Raw genomic sequence first — 21,825 nt, 5'->3', positions numbered from 1 at the left:
CCCCCCCCCCCCCCCCCCCCCCCGCGCGTTCGGCACCAAAGTCTCTAAAGCGCCCCGAGCGAGGCTTTGCGAGAGCGCGCGCTGGGGAAGCGAGCGCTTACAGCCTTTGCACGTGTGCCCCAAGTTTTCTCCCCGGTCTGTGGGAGGTTGAATAACTACCAAACCGGACAAAGCTCAAGGCTGAGGATGGCGACTACCGCTGCAGGGAGCAGGGAGCCGGAGGAGAAGCGGGTGGTCGAGGATACCTAATCGCAGAAGACCCCAGTGCGGCCCATTTTACTGCAGTGTAGGCTGCGTGAAGGTGGGCTGAGATCCCAGCATAGTGCATTCCCTCTTTCCTGGTGTCAGGTTTGGGGCGCAGAGTCCCCGGGGGGAGCCGGGGAACCCACCTCGGCTCCCCCTTCGGCGCGCACGCGCCTGGATGGCCAGTGGTGCAGTCGGGGCAAAGTTCCCCACGACCCCACGCGGGGAGGCCACAGGCGAGAGAGGGCTGAGCCAAACACAGGGCTGGCCCACGACTCGGCACGGCCAGGCTCCTGGACGCTGTGGCCGTGGGACACAGCGCAAACGGAAGCTAGAAGCCTCAGGAACAGGTGAGAGTGGGCAGAAGCTCCCTGGAGGATGGCGCCGTGGTCGCCCCCTTGCCCAGTATGGCCACTCGGACTGGGGAGTAAACGCACTCTTTAGAGAGAAGAGGTGGGAGGTGTTGACAGTGTTGACAGTGGGGATGCATGGCCAAGTTTTGAGCGTTCGAACTCCAGGCTGTCTGCGCCGAATCACTGCCAGACAAGCAGGCGGGGCGCCGGTTTTGCCGATTATGAAAAAGGACACTTGTGTCCAACCGCTGCGGACTCGTCACGCCCGGCGGAGAAACCCACATCTACTTCTTTCCCCTCTCCCAGTCCCCAGGTTCTTGCAGAGCCCTGTAGACCTCAGGTTGCCCTGTGTCCCCGGAACCTGATTCTTCAGCTCTGGTTTTCAGGGCACGAAGGGCTGGAGATGGCGGGGGGGGGGGGAGGGGGGGGCGGAGGGGGTGTTATCCTGAGGGCGCGAGCCGCGGTCTGCCAACCCGTCTATGCAGCCACAGCCCTGAAGGTCTAAATGCTGGCGGTGACCCATGCACACACGGCCTGAGATCCATGGCCTAAGGGGAGCAGTCGGCCCCATGAGGGCAGATCGCGGCCACCGGTCCCCTCAGCCTCACAATGGTGTGGCTGAGGCAAGGGGTAGGGAGGTGCCAGTGCCCTGCTAGGCCTGGGGGCTTCAGAGAGCTTGGACTACAGTCTGGTGCCGCGGATTAATTTAATTCCGGAAGCCTCATAGCTGTTCCCAGGTCTTTTTGCTGCTTCTCCTTCTCCTTCTCTTTTTCTCTCTCTCTCTCTCTTTTTTTTTTTTTTTTTTTTGAATTTAGTGGTGAAAGTTTGCTGGGCTGAACTGTGTGTTTTGCAGGTGATGAGGCTACCATTCATATTCTAAAGTCTATTTCCAACAGTGACTTGGCAGAAGGATAAATATTCATAAATATAAAACAAAACCGTTTCTCTACTAAGTCTTCTCCCCCACTCCCTGTTTCCCTACCCTCGGGTGAAAGTTGCTTGATCACAAAGCTCTCTCTGGGGATCTTTTACTAATCACCCTTACTTTGCCATAAGTGGTTAAAATGTTGAATAGGGCTTCAGTTCAGGGGTTCCGTGGAGTTTGACTTCCAGAGCACCTGCCCTGGCAAAAGAGGTTGGGCTGCTGCTACTACGCCTCATACCTCAGGCTCCTCAGCTAAAGTGGCGTAGCTGGGGCAGCCCATGTTGGGGATGCTGGGAGGGTTACGTGAGCGAACACGTGGAATGTGCTGAAACAGTGCCAGGCACATACCGGATGCTCAGTCAATGTGACGTTTGATTATGGTTATTATTTTATATATATGATGATAATCGTCCTTACCGAGGTGAGGCCATGCCTTGGGAAGAGAACCCTGGCAGGAGGAGCAGATGCTCTGGCTTTGGGGTCCCCTCTCCTCTGCTGCATGGCCCCGGGCAAGGCATTTACCTTCTCTGAGCCGGGATTTCCTCCTGCTGGAACAGTGGGGTCAGATGAGAATTAGGCCTCTTCACGCTGATCTGGGGTTTGGATTTGTGCTCACTCAAATATTAAAAACATAACCGACCACAATTTTGTCCTCAAAAACTCCATATGAAACATCACAGAACCAGAGAGTGTCTCCCCCCCCCCCCCCCCCCCCGCCATCTTTTGGCGGTAACATTCTTAGCACTTTTTCTGAACTTATTTTCATCTTTAAAATCATACTGCGAATGTTTGAATTTCCTAACGGGTAAAAACTGATAATGCCACCATCTCAAATAATAATATGACTAAAATTTCACTTGGCTATGTGCTGTACTGTAAAATGAAGAACCGAGGGGAACTGATCATTCCTTTTAGGGATTTACCATCAAGGCCAATAATTAAAAATGTTTTCCCTGTCTTTTGTCTTTAGCCAACATAGAGCATCACCGAAATACACACGCCTGAGTCTATATCAGTAAAAACATAATGATCTTTACTTAAAACTTATTCAATTCTACAGTCCACGACTGCCCTCAGTATTCTATAGTCAGCAATGAATTTATTTTTTAAAAAGACAAGTTTAAAAATAACAATTTTTTCAAGCAATAGAAGCTAGCAGTTGTTTTGTCTGTGCATCTTAGGAGACGCAGAACTAGAAGTAGTGTACACACACATTTTTGTATGAAGAACTGTAGTTTTATCCTCTTAGTTATTAGTATGTCATTGATGTGGGCCTGTTAACAACTATAGAGACAATAGTATTTAATCAGTACAGGAGCCACTTCTTTTTAGATTTAGGCTGGGGTAAATGACCAAATGGTTGATCAGCAGAATTTTCAAGCAAAGAATGCATGATAAGTGTAAAATAACTAACACACAGCAGGGGAAAAAATGAAGCATTGTAAGCTGCAGTGTAGAAACTCTGAAAGTCTTTGGAGTGGATGGACCTTTGTGAACAATAAAAATAAAAGTGCAATCTATTTTGCAAATAAAACCCATTGCTGTATAGTGTAGAAACGGCCAGAAAGAAGTCTTTTTAAAAAAAAGATACTAATTTTATGGGAGTTAATTATACAGTTACATAGATGAAAAAGTCAGAAGATTACCCAAGCCTTATTAGGAACAAGAGTTTGCTGCCTCGTACTTTCCATGTTTGACTTGCCAGAGGAAAGCACTTTCAGCTCTTGCAGTGATTTCTGTAGGTATTTGACTTCATACCTCTAAATAACATGTGACTTCGATTATTTCAGTTTGAGGGTTTCTCTCTTGCCATCCCAGGGGCAGATGATAATTTTTTTTTAAGATTTTATTTATTTATTCATGAGAGAGAGAGAGAGAGAGAGAGAAGCAGGCTCCCAAGGAGCAGGGAGCCCGATGTGGGACTCGATCCCAGGACCCTGGGATCATGACCTGAGCTGAAGGCAGACGCTTAACCATCTGAGCCACCCAGGTGCCCGGGCAGATGATAATTTAGTTCTCTTCTCCTGTGTATTAACTACATGCTTGAGCTCTCCTTGCAGACATCCTTTTTTTTTTTTTTTACCTTATTTTAATTAAAAAAAATTTTTATTAACATATAATGTATTATTTGTTTCAGGGGTACGGGTCTGTGATTCATCAGTCTTACACAATTTACAGCGCTCACCATAGCACATACCCTCCCCAATGTCCATCACCCAGCCACCCCATCCCTCCCACCCCCCACCGCTCCAGCAACCCTCAGTTTGTTTCCTGAGATTAAAAGTCTCTTATGGTTTGTCTCCCTCTCTGGTTTCATCTTGTTTCATTTTTCCCTCCCTTCCCCTATGATCTTCTGTCTTGTTTCTCAAATTCCTCATATCAGTCAGATCATGTGATACTTGTCTTTCTGTGATTGACTTATTTTGCTTAGCATAATACCCTCTAGTTCCATCCACGTCATTGCAAATGGCAAGATTTCATTCCTTTTGATGGCTGCATAATATTCCATTGTGTGTGTGTGTGTGTGTGTGGTATATATATATATATATATCACATTTTCTTTATCCTTGCAGACATCCTTTCAGAATGGTTGTGTAAGAATTTTTGGTTAGCTCAGCTTTTAGTGTCTATATCATTATTGCCTTCTAAATGCTATTTGTAGTTGGACCATATCAGCTATTACAATGACATTTCCTGCTTTGCTCTAGCTTTCCTTGGGTTAAAAAAAAGTCCATTTTTGCTTGTTTGCTTAGTTTCCTATGGAGTTACAACTAAATCATCCATCAACTCTATTGTAAGCCCCTGAGATGCTCCAGTTTGGTTATTTTCTAAGCAGATTGCACAGTTGTCACTCTGGATTCTTTAACACCCCCCTGCAACTCCCATTGCCTCTCTCTCTCTCTGACTAGATCCCTAGGTGTTCCTTTTTCTTAGTTTGTGTTCTTGTTTTGGTGGAGCACTTCCTCCAGGAGCTTTCTCAGAAGGATATAGGAGAGCTAAAGCTTGATACATTGCATGACCGAAAATGTCTTCATTCTACCCTTAAGCATTTTTATGGAATTCTAGGTTGGAAATCATTTTCCCTCAAGATCTGAAGGATTGTCTTACAAATTCCTATGTTGCTACTAGGAAGCTTGAATCAATTTGGATTCTTTTTTTTTTTTTTTTAAAGATTTTTTTTTTTTATTATTCATGAGAGACAGAGCGAGAGAGAAAGGCAGAGGGAGAAGCAGGCTCCCAAGGAGCAGGGAGCCCGATGCGGGACTCGATCCCAGGACCCTGAGATCATGACCTGAGCCGAAGGCAGACGCTCAACCATCTGAGCCACCCAGGCGCCCTCAATTTGGATTCTTGACCTATTGTTTGTTATCTGTTATTTTTTTCCTGAAAAATTGTAGAATTTTCTCTTTGCTCTCAAAGTTTTAACATTTTGTTATGATGTACTTTCATGCCAGTATCTTGCCTTATGCATGTCAGGGTATTGGAGGGTACACCTCTTTAGTTCAGAGACTCATGTCTTTTAGTTCTGAAAAAATTTCTTAAATTATTTCTTTTATCCCGTTCATTTTCTCTGTCTTTCTAGAATTTGTATTATTTGGATGTTAGACTTCCTGATTGAAACTCTACCTTCCTTACCTCTTTTCTCCTATTTACCACCTGTCTTTTAAGAAGAAATTCCTCTCATTTAGATATTTCTTTGCTCCCCAAATTTCTATTAAGTTTTGGTTTCTAATTTCTGCTATCATATGTTCAATTTGCAGCACATGGCATATATTGCTTTGCTTCCATAAAGTAACATCTCTTTTCTTTTTTAAGCTTAGAATTAAATGGAAAATGGATGCAAGAGTCGGATGGAGAATGTGAATATTTTTTTTATTTTTAATTTTTTTAAAGATTTTATTTATTTGACAGAGAGAGAGACAGTGAGAGAGGGAACACAAGCAGGGGGAGTGGGAGAAGGAGAAGCAGGCTTCCCGCTGAGTGGGGAACCCGATGTGGGGCTCGATCCCAGGACCCCGGGATCATGACCTGAGCCGAAGGCAGCCGCTTAACCGACTGAGCCACCCAGGAGCCCAAATATATGTTTTTTTTTAAAAGACTTTATTTATTTGAGAGAGAGCGTGTGAGCAAACACGAATGAGGGGAGGAGCAGAGGCAGAGGGGGAACAGACTCCCCACTGAGCAGGGAGCCCAATTCGGGGCTTGATCCCAGGACCCCGAGATCACGACCTGAGCAGAAGGCAGATGCCTAACCAACCGAGCCACCCAGGTGCCCCCAAAATATGCTGTTATTATTGATAAAACCAATCAGAGAACATGGATTTAGATTTGTTACCAAAAAGGCCTATTTACTGTTACTTCTCCCTTAATATGTGCCCTCTGCAAGCAGACATGCACCCAAAAGAGGAAGGAAGAAAGGACCCAGCATGCCATTTTTGTTTTCAGACTCACCTCACCAATCCAACAATTTACTCCTTTTCCTCTGGGTGGTGGTGGGGGACGGAGGGATAAATGAAGGCACATTGAGGGATGAGGAGTCTCACCCTCTTAGAGGTTACTCTAGATGGAAATGTGAGACTGGGGAAAAGATATCCTCCCTAACTCAGGTGTGCCACCTGGACTGTTTCTGGTTCTCTGAATTGGCTTCTGTAGCCACCCTTTAACACTTCTCTCTGCCATTCTTAGAGTGATTGCAAAGTCACTTCCAGAAGACACTGGGAGTCAGATAGTGGAGGATGCCATGGGACATCACAAGTCTTTGGCAAAGACAGAAATAGAGCAGAATGATGAACAGTCCATCTAGAAACTTAGAATCACACCATCATCCCTCCTTTTACAAATTTAACAATTTGACCAAAAAGTGAGTATTTATATATTTAACTATACTTAACTACAGCACAAATTGTCTTAATTGACCATCATTTAAGCAGCTCACAGGATTAGCTGCAGCTCTTTTGCTCCACACTTGTCTATATACTCTCCAAGAGTTGTCGCCAAATCTGTTTATACCAGTTGTATTTATTATAATACATGTGTAATTTAATTAGTTATTATATAAACTGATGAAACATGAGTAGGAGGAGGAAGCTATTTTAGTGAAAACTATTTTAAACCTTCTGACAGATTGTATAAAGGCAAGTTGCTAAAAATAGTTGCTGTTGAATTAGGCATGAATGAAACAGCCATATGGGATTAGGAAACACCCTACAAATCTAGAAGGATTCTGCATTCTCTCTGCTTTGCCAGTGTCTGTAAGTGCTTGCTCCAACTTCAGCTGGATGATAATGTGCGTTATGGGCTTCTTTTATGCAAGAAAAACAATATCCTGCCCGTGAACTTGGAAATTAGTTCTCACAAAGGAGGATTTAACTGCATGGGCAACACAAAATGGATGAGATCTAAAATAATCAAAGTCTGCTCAGATAGACACACTGCTGCTCCGTGTCACTCTTCCTCAGTCCCAGCAGGTATTGACATTTAAAGAAAGAGTGTGTCTGTCAGAGGGCTTGGTCTTTGTGGTGATGGGAATAGGGAGAGAGAGATGGGCCAGAGCTGTAAAAATAGACAAAGAAGTGACAGGGGGGCAGTGTCAGGCAGAGCATCCAGGACTTAGGGAAGCTTATGTTCTGGCCCGGGGAAACAGCCTGTTAGGTCCTGGGCTAGGTATAGCACTTCCGTGGATGCTTATGGTTACCAAGGCCTGATGCCTTTGGATGCCTGAATCCTCCAACTGACCTCCCTGATTCAGATTCCATCCTCACTAACATCCTACTGCTTACACTATGGCTTCTCATTTGGCATGCCCAGGGACATGTTGATGCAAATGTGTGTGTGACCATTGGGGTCCTCACTGACATGAAGTAATCTGCATTTAGGAGTACCTAAAAGCATCTGAGTTAGATTATTGGGATTCTGCTTCCAAGCAATGACTCTACTCTTCATGTGCCGATAGAATTAGGTTCTATAGCTGGGGGTTTAGGGCCAGACTCCGGACTATGCAAAATGATGGGGGCTGCTGGTGGACGGTCAGCTAGAGCCTCCGGGGTCCTTCTGTAGATGCCCACTCTTGGAATCTGCATTCTTCAAACTTGTCTAGCCTCAGCCTTTTCCTTATTGGCCGCTCTGTGGGACACCGTGGCTCTTTTTATCATTTCAAGGGACTAAAATTGAATCAGAGCTGAAACAAGAGTGTAGGTCCTAATGAGGGATGAAGAGTTTCTTTCAAAGCTTCCTTGCTGAGGCATCTTGGAGTTTGACTATTTCTTCCAAATATATACCAGTATTTCTAGGCACAAACAACACCTACTCCCACAGTTACAGACCTTATGGAATTTTGTATTGTTAAAACTTGTTCTCCAGAGCGTGAGCCTACACAGCGAGCCCTTCTGTAGTAAGAAATGTTAGAGGCACGATCTAACACTCTGAATTAACATGTGTAATAAACGACATATCAACAGGCGCCTAACCCTTCGTGCGTGTTGCCAAGGCAGCTTTGGCCCAGCCTGGAGTTTGTTTGACGTCTTTCAGCACCCATGCTTTTACAAAGAACAGACACATCGCAGAGGGCTGGCGTGTGTGGTGATAATGTGGGGACAGGCCCCCTGGGCCTCCCCGGGTCTCCTCTCTCCGTGTATGCAGCGAAACACAGTGGTCTGCGTCATGGGGACCAGGGGCCACCGACAGTGCTGGAATTAACTGGATGACAGCCAGGTACCCGCTTCCCGCCGGCTTGGTGTAGCTCTTACATGGCAGGCCACAAGGTTCTGGAGCTGCCTAAAGCTCCTCAAACCTGGCAGTGTGGGTACAAATGGAGAGAACATGAGGAGGGTCCTGGAGTCTCGTGAACTATTTCCTATACACGTTGAGACAGCTTGAGAGAAATGTTTCAACATTCAGACAGCAGAAAACTTACACCACTCGCTGCATCCTCTGATTTGCCAAATGACTGTTCTCCCTAGAGCCATTCAGTTTGCTTTCTCAGGAAAATGTGTTTACCATGCTGTGCAGTACAAAAAGCTGTTGATACTCTTCACTGGCTTATATTGGGCAAATCTGATGATATCTTTGAAGTCTTTTTTAAAAAACTTGATTTTGAAATAATTTTATACTTTTGGGAAAGATGTAAGAAAGATGAAGAAACCTCTGTACAGCCTTGACCTCGACTGTCACCAGCTGTAACATTTTGCCCCATATGCTTTCACTCCAGATCTCTCCCCCACTCTTTCCCTTCCTACCACCGTCAAACACACACACACACACACACACACACACACACACACACACGTATCTTTTTAGGAACCATTTGAGAAGTAAGTAGAGCCATCATGCTCCCTCACCCTTAAATACTTAGGTGCTCCCCAAGAACAAGGGCACTCACTTACAAAGCCACAGTATAAGTATGAAAAGCAAAAACTTTGAACACAGTTGCAATACTGCTATCTAATTTACTATCTAACTTACCCAAATTTTCCCAGTTGTCTCAATAATGCCCTTTATAGCCAAACTTTTATTATTACTATTTTTTTAAGGTGCAGGATCACACATTTAGTTTTCTGTGCCTTGAGGTCTTTTGGGGGGTTAGAACATTTCCAAAGCTGGGTTTTTGGCTGCTCTCCTGATTGGATTCACGTTGCCCATTTTGACCTTTTGGTCCCGGGTGTCGGTTCATGCGTGTGCTCCCATGGTTGGTGATGGGGGCTCCCATCACCCGGTTATGCAGGCGTCCGCTTGCTTTCTCCACTGTCAAGCTACTCTTCTTTCCCTCTGTAATTACTAAGTCATGAGTGAGGAGGTGCTTTAGGGCTATATTAGTCCCTGGTTCCTTGTCAGACGTCCCCACCCCTGGTTTCCGCGTCCTCGCTGGCCTGTGGGAAAGGGCGTTTCACACGTGTTGTTTGTTCCTCCCTCCCCAGTGGTGATCATGTGTGCGAGCAGCGACACCATCCGGGGCATCATGCTGGCAGCGCACAAGCATGGGATGACCAGTGGAGACTACGCCTTCTTCAACATTGAGCTCTTCAACAGTTCTTCCTACGGTAACTGTGCTTCCAGTTTCCCCTCTCTCTAAGGTGTCCAAAGAGGTCCTGAGAAAGCCAGTAATTTGAATTACCTCAACAGACTTGGTTCCATAAAAAGGAACTTAGAAATTTGTGATATTGAACACTCCCAGGACTTCTCGTAAGTTCTCAAGCTTTTCTTCTCTGAGAACTCAGAGCAAGAAGATACCTCCTCCTTGGGGTAGCCACGCATTGTCTGGGAGTGAACATCGCTCCCTCCAGTGCTCTGGGTGGTCATAAATCCAGGCCCTAACGACCCCTCTCAAACGTGTTTCCCACTGCAGGTTACCACCGTGATGCATGGTTGGAATATTTTAATGAGATTTGGGCATGATTTTTAATAGAATAGACTAGACTATATCGATGTAATAGAACATGTCAAAGTGTGTCACACATGCAAGTGTATTATTTCACAAAGCTTTTATTTTGGTAATACAATTGCCTGTGTCTATATATCTAAGCAGGTTACACATAGGGGTTTGTAATGGGCTGCAGTGTGAAAAATAAAATAACCATTAGTGTAAATTGAGGTAAAAGCATTTTTTAAAGCTACTGCTCCCAGCCCCACTTCCTTCCAGATTACTGCCCATTCAGCCTCCCATATAGAAGTTTGAGATCCACCAACACATATGATTGAAAGCATATGATTCCTTGAGATGGATCTGGGGAAGTTCCCAGTGTTCCTGGGATGGAGGGTGTTTAAAAAGGCCATGAAAACCACAGGTACAAGACATTTCCTCCGTATGTGATTAGGGCTCTCTCTGAAGGAGACAGCGTAGGACAATGGAACATTTTTGCAAATACTGCACATTGCCTGCTCAAAACTGAGCAATTATAGGGAATCGTAAGTGTTACTTGTCACAAAGGGCTTGTTTATGCTGAGCTCTACTTCCCTGTTCTTGCTGTTGAGAGACAGTTAGACAGGATCTAAACCTTAAAGCATACACCTCACTTTCCTGCCTTGATACCCTGGCTTAGTCAATCAACTCACACAATAGAGCATTGCGCATAAACAGATAATAAAACACAATTCTCACAGGGCTAAAGAAAAGTTGATGAAACAGAAGCAGCTCCTGATTCCTGTAGTGGATAAGATTGGAGATTTGAGGCTTGCAGGATAAACACCCATTATTCCTCCTTGCTGCCATGGCTGTCTTTCCCCTTCTCTTTGCATAGGCAAAGCGCTGGTTTCACTTTTTGACTCCAGATCAGAATGTAATTATACTATTGGCTATACAATTGTGTTCACTGAGATAGCGGTGGAGACTGGTCATAATGAAAAACATTTATTCTGAGTTTTGCAAGTTGGTAATGCAAACATAGTTGTATTTAGAAAAAATGTATGTGAGTGCCCCTTATAAATGGGCCAGTGCAGTGCAAATATTAGATACTGGAATTCCTTGCATTCACAGATAAAGCTTGTATTACTTTTCTCTGCTAATTACAATACACGAGTACTATAGAAAAATTGAGAAACAGAAAGTCACAGGGAAGAAAATAAGTTACTATAATTCTGCCACCTAGCTAAAAAGTATATTGATAATATTTAGAAGTATGTGCATCTTCCTTATTCTATAAAAATATTTACAAAAATATTTTTCAATAAAGTGATGATACTATTTCAAGTGTGGCTACATAGTATTTTATAATGCTGATATGCCATCTTTACCTAAGCAATCTATCATTTTTCAATATTTACGTTGTTCTCAGCTTTTTACTATTAAGAACAATGCTATGTTGAGTAGCCTTGTATGTGCACGCACACACGCACATACCCATACTTATATATACATATTACCTGTGAGATACATTTCTTCAAGTAGAATTTCTGGGTTGAAAGTTTTAAGTTCTGATAGATCTTGCCAAGTTGACCCCTAAAGAGGTTTACCACTTTATGCTTTTGCAACAAGCTATGAGATTGTCTGTTTTCCTGCATCCTTACATCATCTAACTTTTAAATTATTTTATTTATTTGAATTTCTTCTTATGTCCATAAGCAACATTTTGCAGTTTCTTTTTTTTAAATTTATTTTTATTTTTTAATTTTTTTTTAAAGGTTTTATTTATTTATTTGACAGAGAGAGAGACAGCGAGAGAGGGAACACAAGCGGGGGGAGTGGGAGAGGGAGAAGCAGGCTTCCCGCCGAACAGGGAGCCTGAGGTGGGGCTTGATCCCAGGACCCCGAGATCATGACCTGAGCCGAAGGCAGTCGCTTAACCAAGTGAGCCACATTTTGCAGTTTCTTTATTTATATTCTGTACCATTCTTGTTGAGTTCATTCTTAGATATTATGTTTTCTGGTTGTTATTATGATCATGTTCTTTTCCCATTACATTTTATAACTGTAGTTGTTATATAGAAAAGCTATGAGATTCTGTTTATTTATTTTGCAAGAATTCCACATATTAAATCCTCTGTTTTGATAGTTTTTTATATTATTTTCATATAGCAACAAGTGTTTTTCTCCGTTTTGACAGTTGATCATCTTATTTTTCTTTTTTTATTGCATTGGCAAGAACCTCTAGAATTATATTATATAACAAATGGTGATACTTTAATTTCTGACTTCTTGAATTGAAGTAGATGTTAAAGTCTCCTTTTATTTCTAGTTTATTAAGTGTGGTTTTAAAAATTAGAAATGAGTAGGGAATGTTATCAAGTACATTTGACCTATTCTTTCATTCTTTAATAAATAGGAGATTGAGCCATTGTAGTATTCTTGGAATTAAGTATACTTTTTTAGGTGTATTGCTGATTTTAACTTTTTAGTAACTTATTTAGGACTTTTGAGTCTATATTCATGAGTGAGATTGGACAGTAGTTTTCTTGCCTTGAGGTGGTATTGGCAGATTTTAATATCAGGTTTATGTTAGCTTTATAAAATTAATTGGGACACTTTCCATTGTTTTTGTGCTCTAGAACAGTTTATATACCATAAGAATATTCCTTGAAAGATGGAAACAATTCAACTCTGTATCTGGACCTAACTTCTTTTTAGAGGTAATTTTTGAAAAACTTAAAAAAATTTATTTTGAAATAATTTTAGACTTACAGAAAACTTGCAAAAATAATATAGAGGGTTCATGTATACCTTTTACCCAGATTCCTCTAATGTTAACAATTTAAATAACCATAGTACAATTATCAAAATAAGAATATTAACATTGGTACCATATTACTAACTAAACTACAAGACTTATTTGAAATTTACTACCTTTCCTCCTAATGATCTTTTTCTCTTCCAGGATCCAATCCATATAGTTGTTGTATTTTCTTAATCTTTGCCAATCTGTGTTATTTCCTCTATCTTTCTTTGTCATTCATGATCTGACAGTTTTGATGAGCCTGTTATTTCGTAGAATGTCTCCCAGTTTGGATTTATCTGTTGTTTTCATGTGGTAAGATCGAGTTTATACTTATTTGGCAAGAATACCACAAAAGTGATATTGTGTCCTTTACATTGCATGATATACCTGTGTAAGAAGTCATAGCCCTATGACTTAGTATTGGTGATCTGGGGATAACTTTTTTTTTTTTAAAGATTTTATTTATTTATTTGACAGAGAGAGACACAGCGAGAGAGGGAACACAAGCAGAGGGAGTGGGAGAGGGAGAAGCAGGCTTCCCGCCGAGCAGGGAGCCCGATGCGGGGCTCGATCCCAGGACCCCGGGATCATGACCTGAGCTGAAGGCAGATGCTTAACGACTGAGCCACCCAGGCGCCCTGGGGATAACTTTTTAAAGTTGTATTTTTAAAGTGTTTTTCCATGAGTTCAGTTTTTCTGCTTCTTGAAAATTAAATTTCATAGAGTTATACAGTGTGCTCTATACAACTTGCAAAGTATCCTTGGTGTTTCTGATTAGACCTTTCTTTTTTTACCTTTTATAGCATGGGTGCTCAGGCTTTGGGCTCTGCTCTGTCTGCCTGAGAGGCTATGCTTGATGTAACCCTGCCCTCCCCTGTGGGCCTTAGTTTCTTTTAATGATAATAATAGTACTTACCTCATGGCATCAAGCTGAGTAATAAATGAGGTAATGTGTGTGAGATACATAGCAAACTTCTTGAAACATAAAGAGTGTTTAATAAATGTTAGCTATATTATTAGTCTTAGTTTACTCTGATGATTATATATAGTTCTTAAAAATGGTAAGTTTATACATTTTTCTTGGTGTAGTTATTTTTTTTAAGATTTTATTTATTTATTTGAGAGAGAGAGAGAGAGCAAGAGAGCATGAGCGGGGAAGAGGGGCAGAGGGAGAGGCAGAAGCGGGCACCCTGCTCAGCAGGGAGCGCCACATGGGGCTTGAACTCAGGACCCGGAGAAAGAAAGGCAGATGCTTAGCCCATTGAGCCACCCAAGCACCCCTCTTGGTATAGTTTTATAGATAAGTTTAGGCCATACATTCTGTTAACAAATGAACCAACTTTTATCTAATACAGCCTAAGAATGGATGTAGGTGCATTAGAAATTACATCTGCATGCAAATAACCAAGACTCCCACCTATAGTTATTTAAGCAAATGGAGAGGTTTATCCTCTCACCTGTAAGAAGTCCAGAGGTGGGCAGTCCAGAGTAGAGATGGTGGTTCCATAATACCATCAGGGATCCAAGCTTCTTCTGTTTCTTGGCTCCCCTAATCTTAGGGGGCAGCATCCATCCTTAGGATCAGAAGATAGTGGCTAGGACTCCAGGGATGGTGTCTTCATTCTAGGCAAGATGAAGGGGGAAAGATGAAAGGCAAAAAAGACACTATCTCAGTTGACTCAATTCTGTTTGAAGATCTGTCTGTCTGGAAGCCCCTCTGATTAACTTCTACTTATATATCATTTGCTACCCCTAGTTGTGAAAGATGCCAGAAAATGTGTGCTTTCAGCTAGATTCTTTGTTACCCCAAATCAATTTAGGAACCTGTTACTAAGGAAGAAGGAAGAATGGATGTAGGGAGGCAAATGTCTATGCTTGCCACAGACCCTGAAGCCCCTTTCCTCCTCAGAATAGAAGCAGTAAACAGAATCTTATTGCAGGCAGAGAGACCTAGTAAAGGGCCTTCTCTGAGATTTTTAAAAAAGATTTATTTATTAATCTGAGAGAGAGAGAGTAAGCAAGCATGCATATGTGTGAGTGTGCATGAGTCAGGGGAGGGGCAGAGGGAGAGACTCTTCAAGCAGACTCCCCGATGAGCGTGAAGCCCCACATGGGGCTTGATTCCGCCGCCCATGAGATCATGACTTGAGCTGAAACCGAGAGTCAGAAGCTCAACTGACTGAGCTACCCAGGTGCCCCATTGTGCCCTAAGAATCAGATATATGTTTATGAAAAATTCTTCAACATCGTTTTCTCCCTGTGCTTCCTCACAGCAAACTCTGTACCAGTTCTAGAAAAAGGCTCTATTTTAATTAATACTTACTTGCTATTGGATTTTTTTTTTTTAAAACATATAGTGTGTCCATATTTACTGATTACTGGGTTGTTTGGTCTTGGTGAGTACTCAAACAAATTCTCAGATCTGCCCAAATTATAGTTATAGGAATTCAGAATATATTATGGGGGAATTCAAATGGCGGAAAATAAGATTGAAAGGATGGGTTTAAAAAAATCTAGAGAAAAGTGGTGACTGGGTGGCTCAGTTGGTTAAGTGTCTGATACTTGATTTCAGCTCAGGTCATGATTTCAGGGTTCTGGGATCGAGCCTCATCTAGGGCTCTGCGCTCAGCATGGAGTCTCTGCTTGAGATTCTCTCTCTCCCTCTCTCGCTGCGCCTCCCTCCTGCTCACTCGCGTGCTCTCTCTCAATAAATAAATAAATCTTTTAAAAAAATCTAGAAAAAAGATGATATATATTGCCCTGTAGAGTTCTTAATAGCACCTCCTTGGCATTCTTATTCATTGGCATTATCTTCTTTGGATGTAAGTTAGGTGGCAAGTTATTTGGGTGATCCTGTCCTGAACTGTTAAGGTTATTGTAGAGCTTTCTTGAGTTCCTGATAACTCAGAGGGCACTAATTAAGGTAAAGATAGAAGTATAGTAGAGCTAGGTGATGCACATAAATTATTTGACTTGCTAAAAGGGGAAAAATAGAAAAATTGAGGAGAGATTAGATTTATTACGTTTCACTACAAAAGTAATATATGCACATTCAAGTCAGTTTGGGATGATGTGAAAAGAAAAAGAATTCTCATACAATCTTTCAACTGTAACGGTTGTCAAACCACATTTAGACACTTCCTCTTCTGACTTTTCTTTCTGTGTTACTTTTGTTCTTAACACTTTTGTCATCCCATTGCATGGTCAGTTTTAAAGCTTGGAACACCCCAAACTCTGGGGAAATGAATATAGAGCAGGGACGGCACGGCACCAGTGTTTGGAGTCTGGCTTGCACTTGAATCCGTCTTCTGTTTATTGGCTAAGTGACTTGGGGCACGTCAGTCTCCTTGAGCCTCAGTTTCCTCGTCTGTAACGTGGCACTTATGCTTACATCCTTCTCATGGGGTTTTTATGAGGATTGAAGAATGAAATGCTACCGGCAATGCCATTCACAATGGCATCGCCCAATAAGCGGTGCTGTTGTTACTGATGGGAGCAAGTGGACCAGCCTAGGTCATGGCAAGTGTGTAACACCCGGACATTTGGAGAGGGTCGGGTGAGGCGAGGTCAAGAGCCAGACTGCTACACAGCCAGCCCAGGGGAGCTCCGGGCATTCATTTCTTGGACATATTCTGTGATTTCTTAGCTAGTTATCCCAGGGTGGGTACCTCTTGCCAGCTCCAGACCCCTGGCCACAGGACTGCTGAGTACAGGGCTTGGTGGTGAGCAGGTTATTTCCTCTTTCTTTCTTTCTTTTTTTTTTTTTAAGATTTTTATTTATTTATTTGACAGAGAGAGACACAGCGAGAGAGGGAACACAAGCAGGGGGAGTGGGAGAGGGAGAAGCAGGCTTCCAGCAGAGCAGGGAGCCTGATGCGGGGCTCGATCCCAGGACCTTGGGACCATGACCTGAGCCGAAGGCAGATGCTTAACGACTGAGCCACACAGGCGCCCCTGTTGTTTCCTCTTTCACAAATATCCTGTGCTCTTACTCTAAACACAAACTTGGGACTCCATGATGTTTAAAACAAAACAAAGCAAATTCACTTTTCCTCATTCCTGAAACAACCTCAGAGGATCACCTCCTCTGCCCTACTCTTCGCTAGCAGCCTTCTTTTTCCTCTTCTTGATCCCTTGCTCAGGACCACTGAAAGAAGATGGCATTAGCAGTAACCACTCTGAAAGTGTTATCGTCAAGGTCACCAATGACCTCATCACCAAAGCCCTTAGTGTTAGGTCAGACCAAGCCTCCGTGCCTCTAAAGCAGTGCTGTCCGATGGAACGTTCTGTGATGCTGACTGTGTTCTGTTCTGTGATGCCCAGGATGGCAGCTACTAACCACACGTGGCTACCAGGCACCTGAAATGTGCCACGTGTGACCGATGAACCGAATTTTAAATTTTATTTAGTTTTAATCAATTTAAATTTAAATAGTCATACATGTGGCTGGTGGCTGCTCTATTAGGCAGCACAGGTCTAGTCCAGAGCATTCCATTTTGTTTTCACCAATTTCTTTCTGGAAACCTGTTTTTCCTAGTGTTGGTTGCACAGCATTCTTTGGTTCTCTGTCAGCTCCTCTCTGTCTCCTCGTACTTCTGCCCGCTAGAAATATCATCCCCAAAGTGTCTGTGGTCAGCCCTTCTCCTTTTTCTTATCCAGTGCCGTTAGGCCCTGGTCTAACTTGAAGGCATCTGGAAAGGACATCCAACACTCTCTCTAGCGCTCACTCCTCTTTTGGCTTCAGACCACTGTTTCCAGCTCCAGGCTGGTGTTGTCACCTTGGATTGACCGTGACCCTGACTGAAAGAAATCATTACCATTTCCACGTCATTTCCCTCGTCCTCCATCTGGCTCTGCTCTTTCCTCTAATAACATCTCCTTTTCCTTTCCTCTCTGGCGTCACCAGATGTGATGTGATGTGCCTCCCTTTCTGTTGTCCCTCACTCCCTCACTCTTGTAGAGTCTTGAGATTCCTCTTGCACTGTCCTCTGCTTTTCATTCTCAGGGGCTCTCCCTCTTCTTACGATTCCAAAAGCAGTAAATGTTTACTATTGAAAATTCACTAGATTCCCAAAAACACAAAAAAGGAAAAGAAGAAAAAAGAGAAAAGAAAACTTGCCCATGGTTCTAGCTACCCAGAGAAGCACGCTTAGCTTTTTGGTGTGTGACTTCCCCTGGATCGCCTCTCGTAACCTCTTGCCTGGACGGCTGTGATTGTGAACCCTCCGTGTCTCCCCATTCTAATCCATTGCTATTTCCCAAGGCCTGATTCTGATCATGTCATTCTTCTGTTACACTCGTAAATCTCCAGAGGCACCCAGTTGTCTACTGAATTAAATTTGTCCCTACTGATGGGGCATCATGCCAAGCCAACTCTGCTTTTCCAGTGTTCAACAACCTGGGTGTGGGCAACGTTACTGACACATTACAATAAGGAACGCCCGCAAAAGCAGGAAGTCACAGGATCGATTATGGTGGTGACTAGATAAGCATTTAGTTTGGATTAGATTTACTAAGCATGATTGTTTTCCATTCTTTTTTTTTCTTGAAGACAGAACTCCCAAGTTATTACCCTTTGGATTGCGGTAAACAGATCTATTGTATTGGATTTCACTTCTTGGGAAAAGTGTTTTCCTCTTTCAGTGAGTGAGATAGTTGCTGTTTCTAGTTCCGTATGTGTTGTCTAACTCTGCAGTAGAACCCTTCAGGGTTAAGTATTTTCTTTCTTAAGCACCTGGAGAGTACTCTTTCCCAGAGCTGAGAAACTCTGACCCTCTGCCTACAGAACATGACTCCTGTTGTCTTGATATCTCAAATCAGTTATAAAGGAATCAATAAGTATTGATTGCACGCTTAAAAGAAATGGGTTCCTTCTTGGGATGAAGATGTTCTGGACATTCTTAGAATTGGGGGTCTTCCTGGCAAATGTGTTTGGCTCCTTAACAAAGGCCATGTTGTCTGTGTCTCGAGCTCGCAGCTGGGCTCCCCCTGGCTGGGGGCAGGGACAACAGCTCTCCCTCGCTACAGGCTCGGCTGCCTGCCCTGCATGCTGTCGCCTCCTTGGTGTTTGGGAGGTTTCATATGGAGGAGGACTTTGTCAAGTTTTGTTTGGTGGCCCGAAATTTAATCTGTGCTCCTTGAGAACGGATCTAGTCCTTAATGAATTCTGTCCTCAGCTCTGTCTATTTATCTTTTAACAGCTCCCTGGCACATAGAAGCAATTAATAAATGGTTGCTATTATTAGGATTATCATTACACAGATAACTCCACAAACAAATTCTTTGTCTCGGCCTTTTCTTGTGCTTGAGACTGAGGCTCCCAGCTGCCTACTGGATGGCACGCACATTTGCACCTTTGCCTGTGCCACGGGCTTGGCCAAGCACACCTTTCCATCCTGCTCGCCTTCTGTTAAAAGCCTAGTCACACACTTAGGGACGGCCGATGCCTCCTCCTCACTTGAAACCTTCCCCCTTGGGAGTGTGGGAGCTCCTTGCCTCTATCTGTACCCTCCACATTGTTTCTTTCTACTCCCCGCCTCCTGCCACAGTGAGCTAGCTGTTCCCTGCTGTAACTTCAGCTGTTCACACGGACGGCTCCGAATCCCTCTCCTGAACGTGGTGGAGGCTGTTCGAGACCTCCGTAACGTCTGCTGGGGTGGCGATCACAGAACCTTGCGTGTGGTACATGGCTGATTGCTATCTGTCTGATTTAAGCGGGGCTAGAAGTTCCCAAGCCACCAACTGTTTCTTGAACTGTGTCTGGAAGAGAGTGAGATCTGCGGAGCCCTGGCGGCACGCTCCGCAAGCATCCTCCTCGCTCCTCAGCCGCGGGGCTCCGGGGGTGCGCCGTGGACTAGGGGCTCGGTGTGAACAAATGGCTCTGGTGCTGGACTCCAGCAGGTTGAATTCTTTGTTGTGACTCCAGAGAACTGTAGGGATCGTAAGGATAATTCATAGAAACAACAGTTTATTGCCAAATGTTAGAGGTCCACATTTCCTTTTGGGGTCCTGCAGGCCACATGTTTCCTCAAAAATGAGATCATAAAGAGAAGAGTACTAAATCTTATCCTTGTAATTTGCCTTTGCTTTTGTGAAAGGGAGCACTGTGAAGCAGGGGGGACCCAGTTTCTCAGTGCCTCAGTTTCCCCATCTGTAAAAGAGGATGGATAACATACCCAAACCAAGGAGTCTTGTGAAGATTAAATGAGTTCATACATATAAAGTGCTCGATAAATAGAGCTTTTAAAAAAAGATTTTATTTGTTTATTTGAGAAAGAGAAAGAGCATGTGTGAGAGAGAACATGAGCGGTGGGGAAAGGCACAGGGAGAGGGAGAAGCAGACTCCCTGCTGAGCAGGGAGTCCAACACAGGACTCGATCCTAGGACCCTGGGATCATGACCTGAGACGAGGGCAGATGCTGAAATGACTGAGCCCCTCAGGTGCCCCAATAAATAGAGCTTTTATTATTATATATGTGCTCAGTAAGTGTTAGCAACTTTTATTTTATTACTGTTGATGCACTGATGAATATTGTCCAAAAAATAATTTTTATATGAGGTTGCCAGCACTAGAGAGAGATAAATCCTCATGGTCACCTAAGTCACTTTCATTCTGAGGAGATTCCAGAAATAGTTCAAAAAATATCAATAATCCCAATCTCCAAAGGTTTTCTCTGAATAGCGCCCACTTTATCATACTTGCGCATCTCCGTTGTGATACATTGCGTTCCTGTCGTTTCACATCCACACAACCTCAGGTGTATCGTACTGTAGTAACGACTCGGTTGACCTCCACAGTTGACTGTAGATATTAAAAAAAAAGTGAATGGAAAGGAATAAAAGCTTTCTTCTTACTCCTGCAGGGCTGCAATTCTCGGGGGCTGAAAATTACGGTTACGCTGTTATTATAAAGCAGTTAACTCTAGAATGCTTTGCTTTGTCTCTCGCATTTCAAAGGAACAGGCGTCCAAAAGGCCTTCTTCTCCTTTGAGGATCTTGGCATCGTCAGGTTATGTCCAAGGGCACGACTATGACAATACCGTCTGCCCCAGCTGCCAAAAGTAACACGGAGTGACATGCTGCAGTCGAAGGGGGAGAATGGTCCCTTTATGGTGACTGCCTTGGAATTATAAATATTTTTATTTCTCTGTAGGAGATGGCTCGTGGAAGAGAGGAGACAAACATGACTTTGAAGCTAAGCAAGCATACTCATCCCTCCAAACAATCACTCTACTGAGGACAGTGAAGCCTGAATTTGAGAAGTTTTCCATGGAGGTGAAAAGTTCTGTTGAGAAACAAGGACTCAATGAGGAGGATTACGTAAGTGCTTGATTGCGGGCCTAGGCCTTCCGCATCCCGAAAACAGTCTTCTAATTAAATAAGAGGTGACAGTGTCCCATTCTGAACCATTCAGAAACTCCTAGGTTCGCGTCTGAATGTCACTGAGCTTTCTGTGTGTTTTTTTTCTGGCCCGCTTCCACCCCCCAGTCACCCCCCACCCCACTTTTCCAACTGCTGCGGGAAGGAAAATTGCTTTTTGTGGGTACTTGTGGTGATGCTGAGCAGATGTTGGTAGACTTCCGGCGCCTATCGGATTGGGAGCGTGTTGTGGGGGGAAGATGGATGATGGAGTGCCCAACTTTTGCATGCCGAATTTTTCCAAAGCCTGATGGCAGGAGATATTTTGGGTTTTAGAAGTCTCTTCCTTATGGCAATCTTTTTGGCGAGTCTGCCCCTGTCTCTTGTGGCAGTGTCATTTCCCTTGGGGCTTCTAGAGCTTTCTGCTCCTCAGTGCTGTTGTTACTGATGCATTTTCCAGGAGAGGACAAGGGTCAGGAGCTTTGGCCATGCTAAGGGCTGAGCAGAGTCACTCATCTGAGAGATGGCACCGAAGCTGGCTGGCCACACCTCGCTTGGCACCCTTGTTCTGCCACCTCTGGTTCCTCAAAACTCTGCATCATTCCTGTAGGTTCGTTCTCAGAGCAGGGTGAGCCGTGGATTCCTCAGACTGGTTGGGTGCCTGTGCTGGTTTTCAACACTGTTCACTCCACAGTGTCCAAGGCAGAAAAGAGACATCTTCTTAACGGGAGATACCGCTTTGGATTGTTCTTGCCCGAAGTGGATAATGACCGTCTTCGTAAGACCAGCTTCACTTGGGCAC

The 21,825-nt window shown here is 43.7% G+C and overlaps 1 protein-coding gene across 2 annotated transcripts in view; it reads left to right on the top strand.

Annotated features, from left to right (window-relative positions):
• The window catches only part of NPR3 (natriuretic peptide receptor 3), a 66,601-nt gene that overhangs the window by 1,496 nt on the left and 43,280 nt on the right, over positions 1–21,825 (top strand). For both annotated transcript variants that reach the window (XM_021695996.1, XM_021695988.1), the window contains exons 2-3: positions 9,435–9,557; positions 20,818–20,984. In XM_021695996.1, coding sequence (XP_021551671.1) covers positions 9,435–9,557; positions 20,818–20,984 — 290 coding nt within the window. The remainder of the gene's footprint in view (positions 1–9,434; positions 9,558–20,817; positions 20,985–21,825) is intronic.

The sequence above is a fragment of the Neomonachus schauinslandi genome, chromosome 7 (assembly GCF_002201575.2).
Source record: "Neomonachus schauinslandi chromosome 7, ASM220157v2, whole genome shotgun sequence".
NCBI classification, from domain to species: Eukaryota; Metazoa; Chordata; class Mammalia; order Carnivora; family Phocidae; genus Neomonachus; species Neomonachus schauinslandi.
Note: the sequence above shows the minus strand (reverse complement) of the source record. Positions and strands in the feature narration are given on the sequence as shown.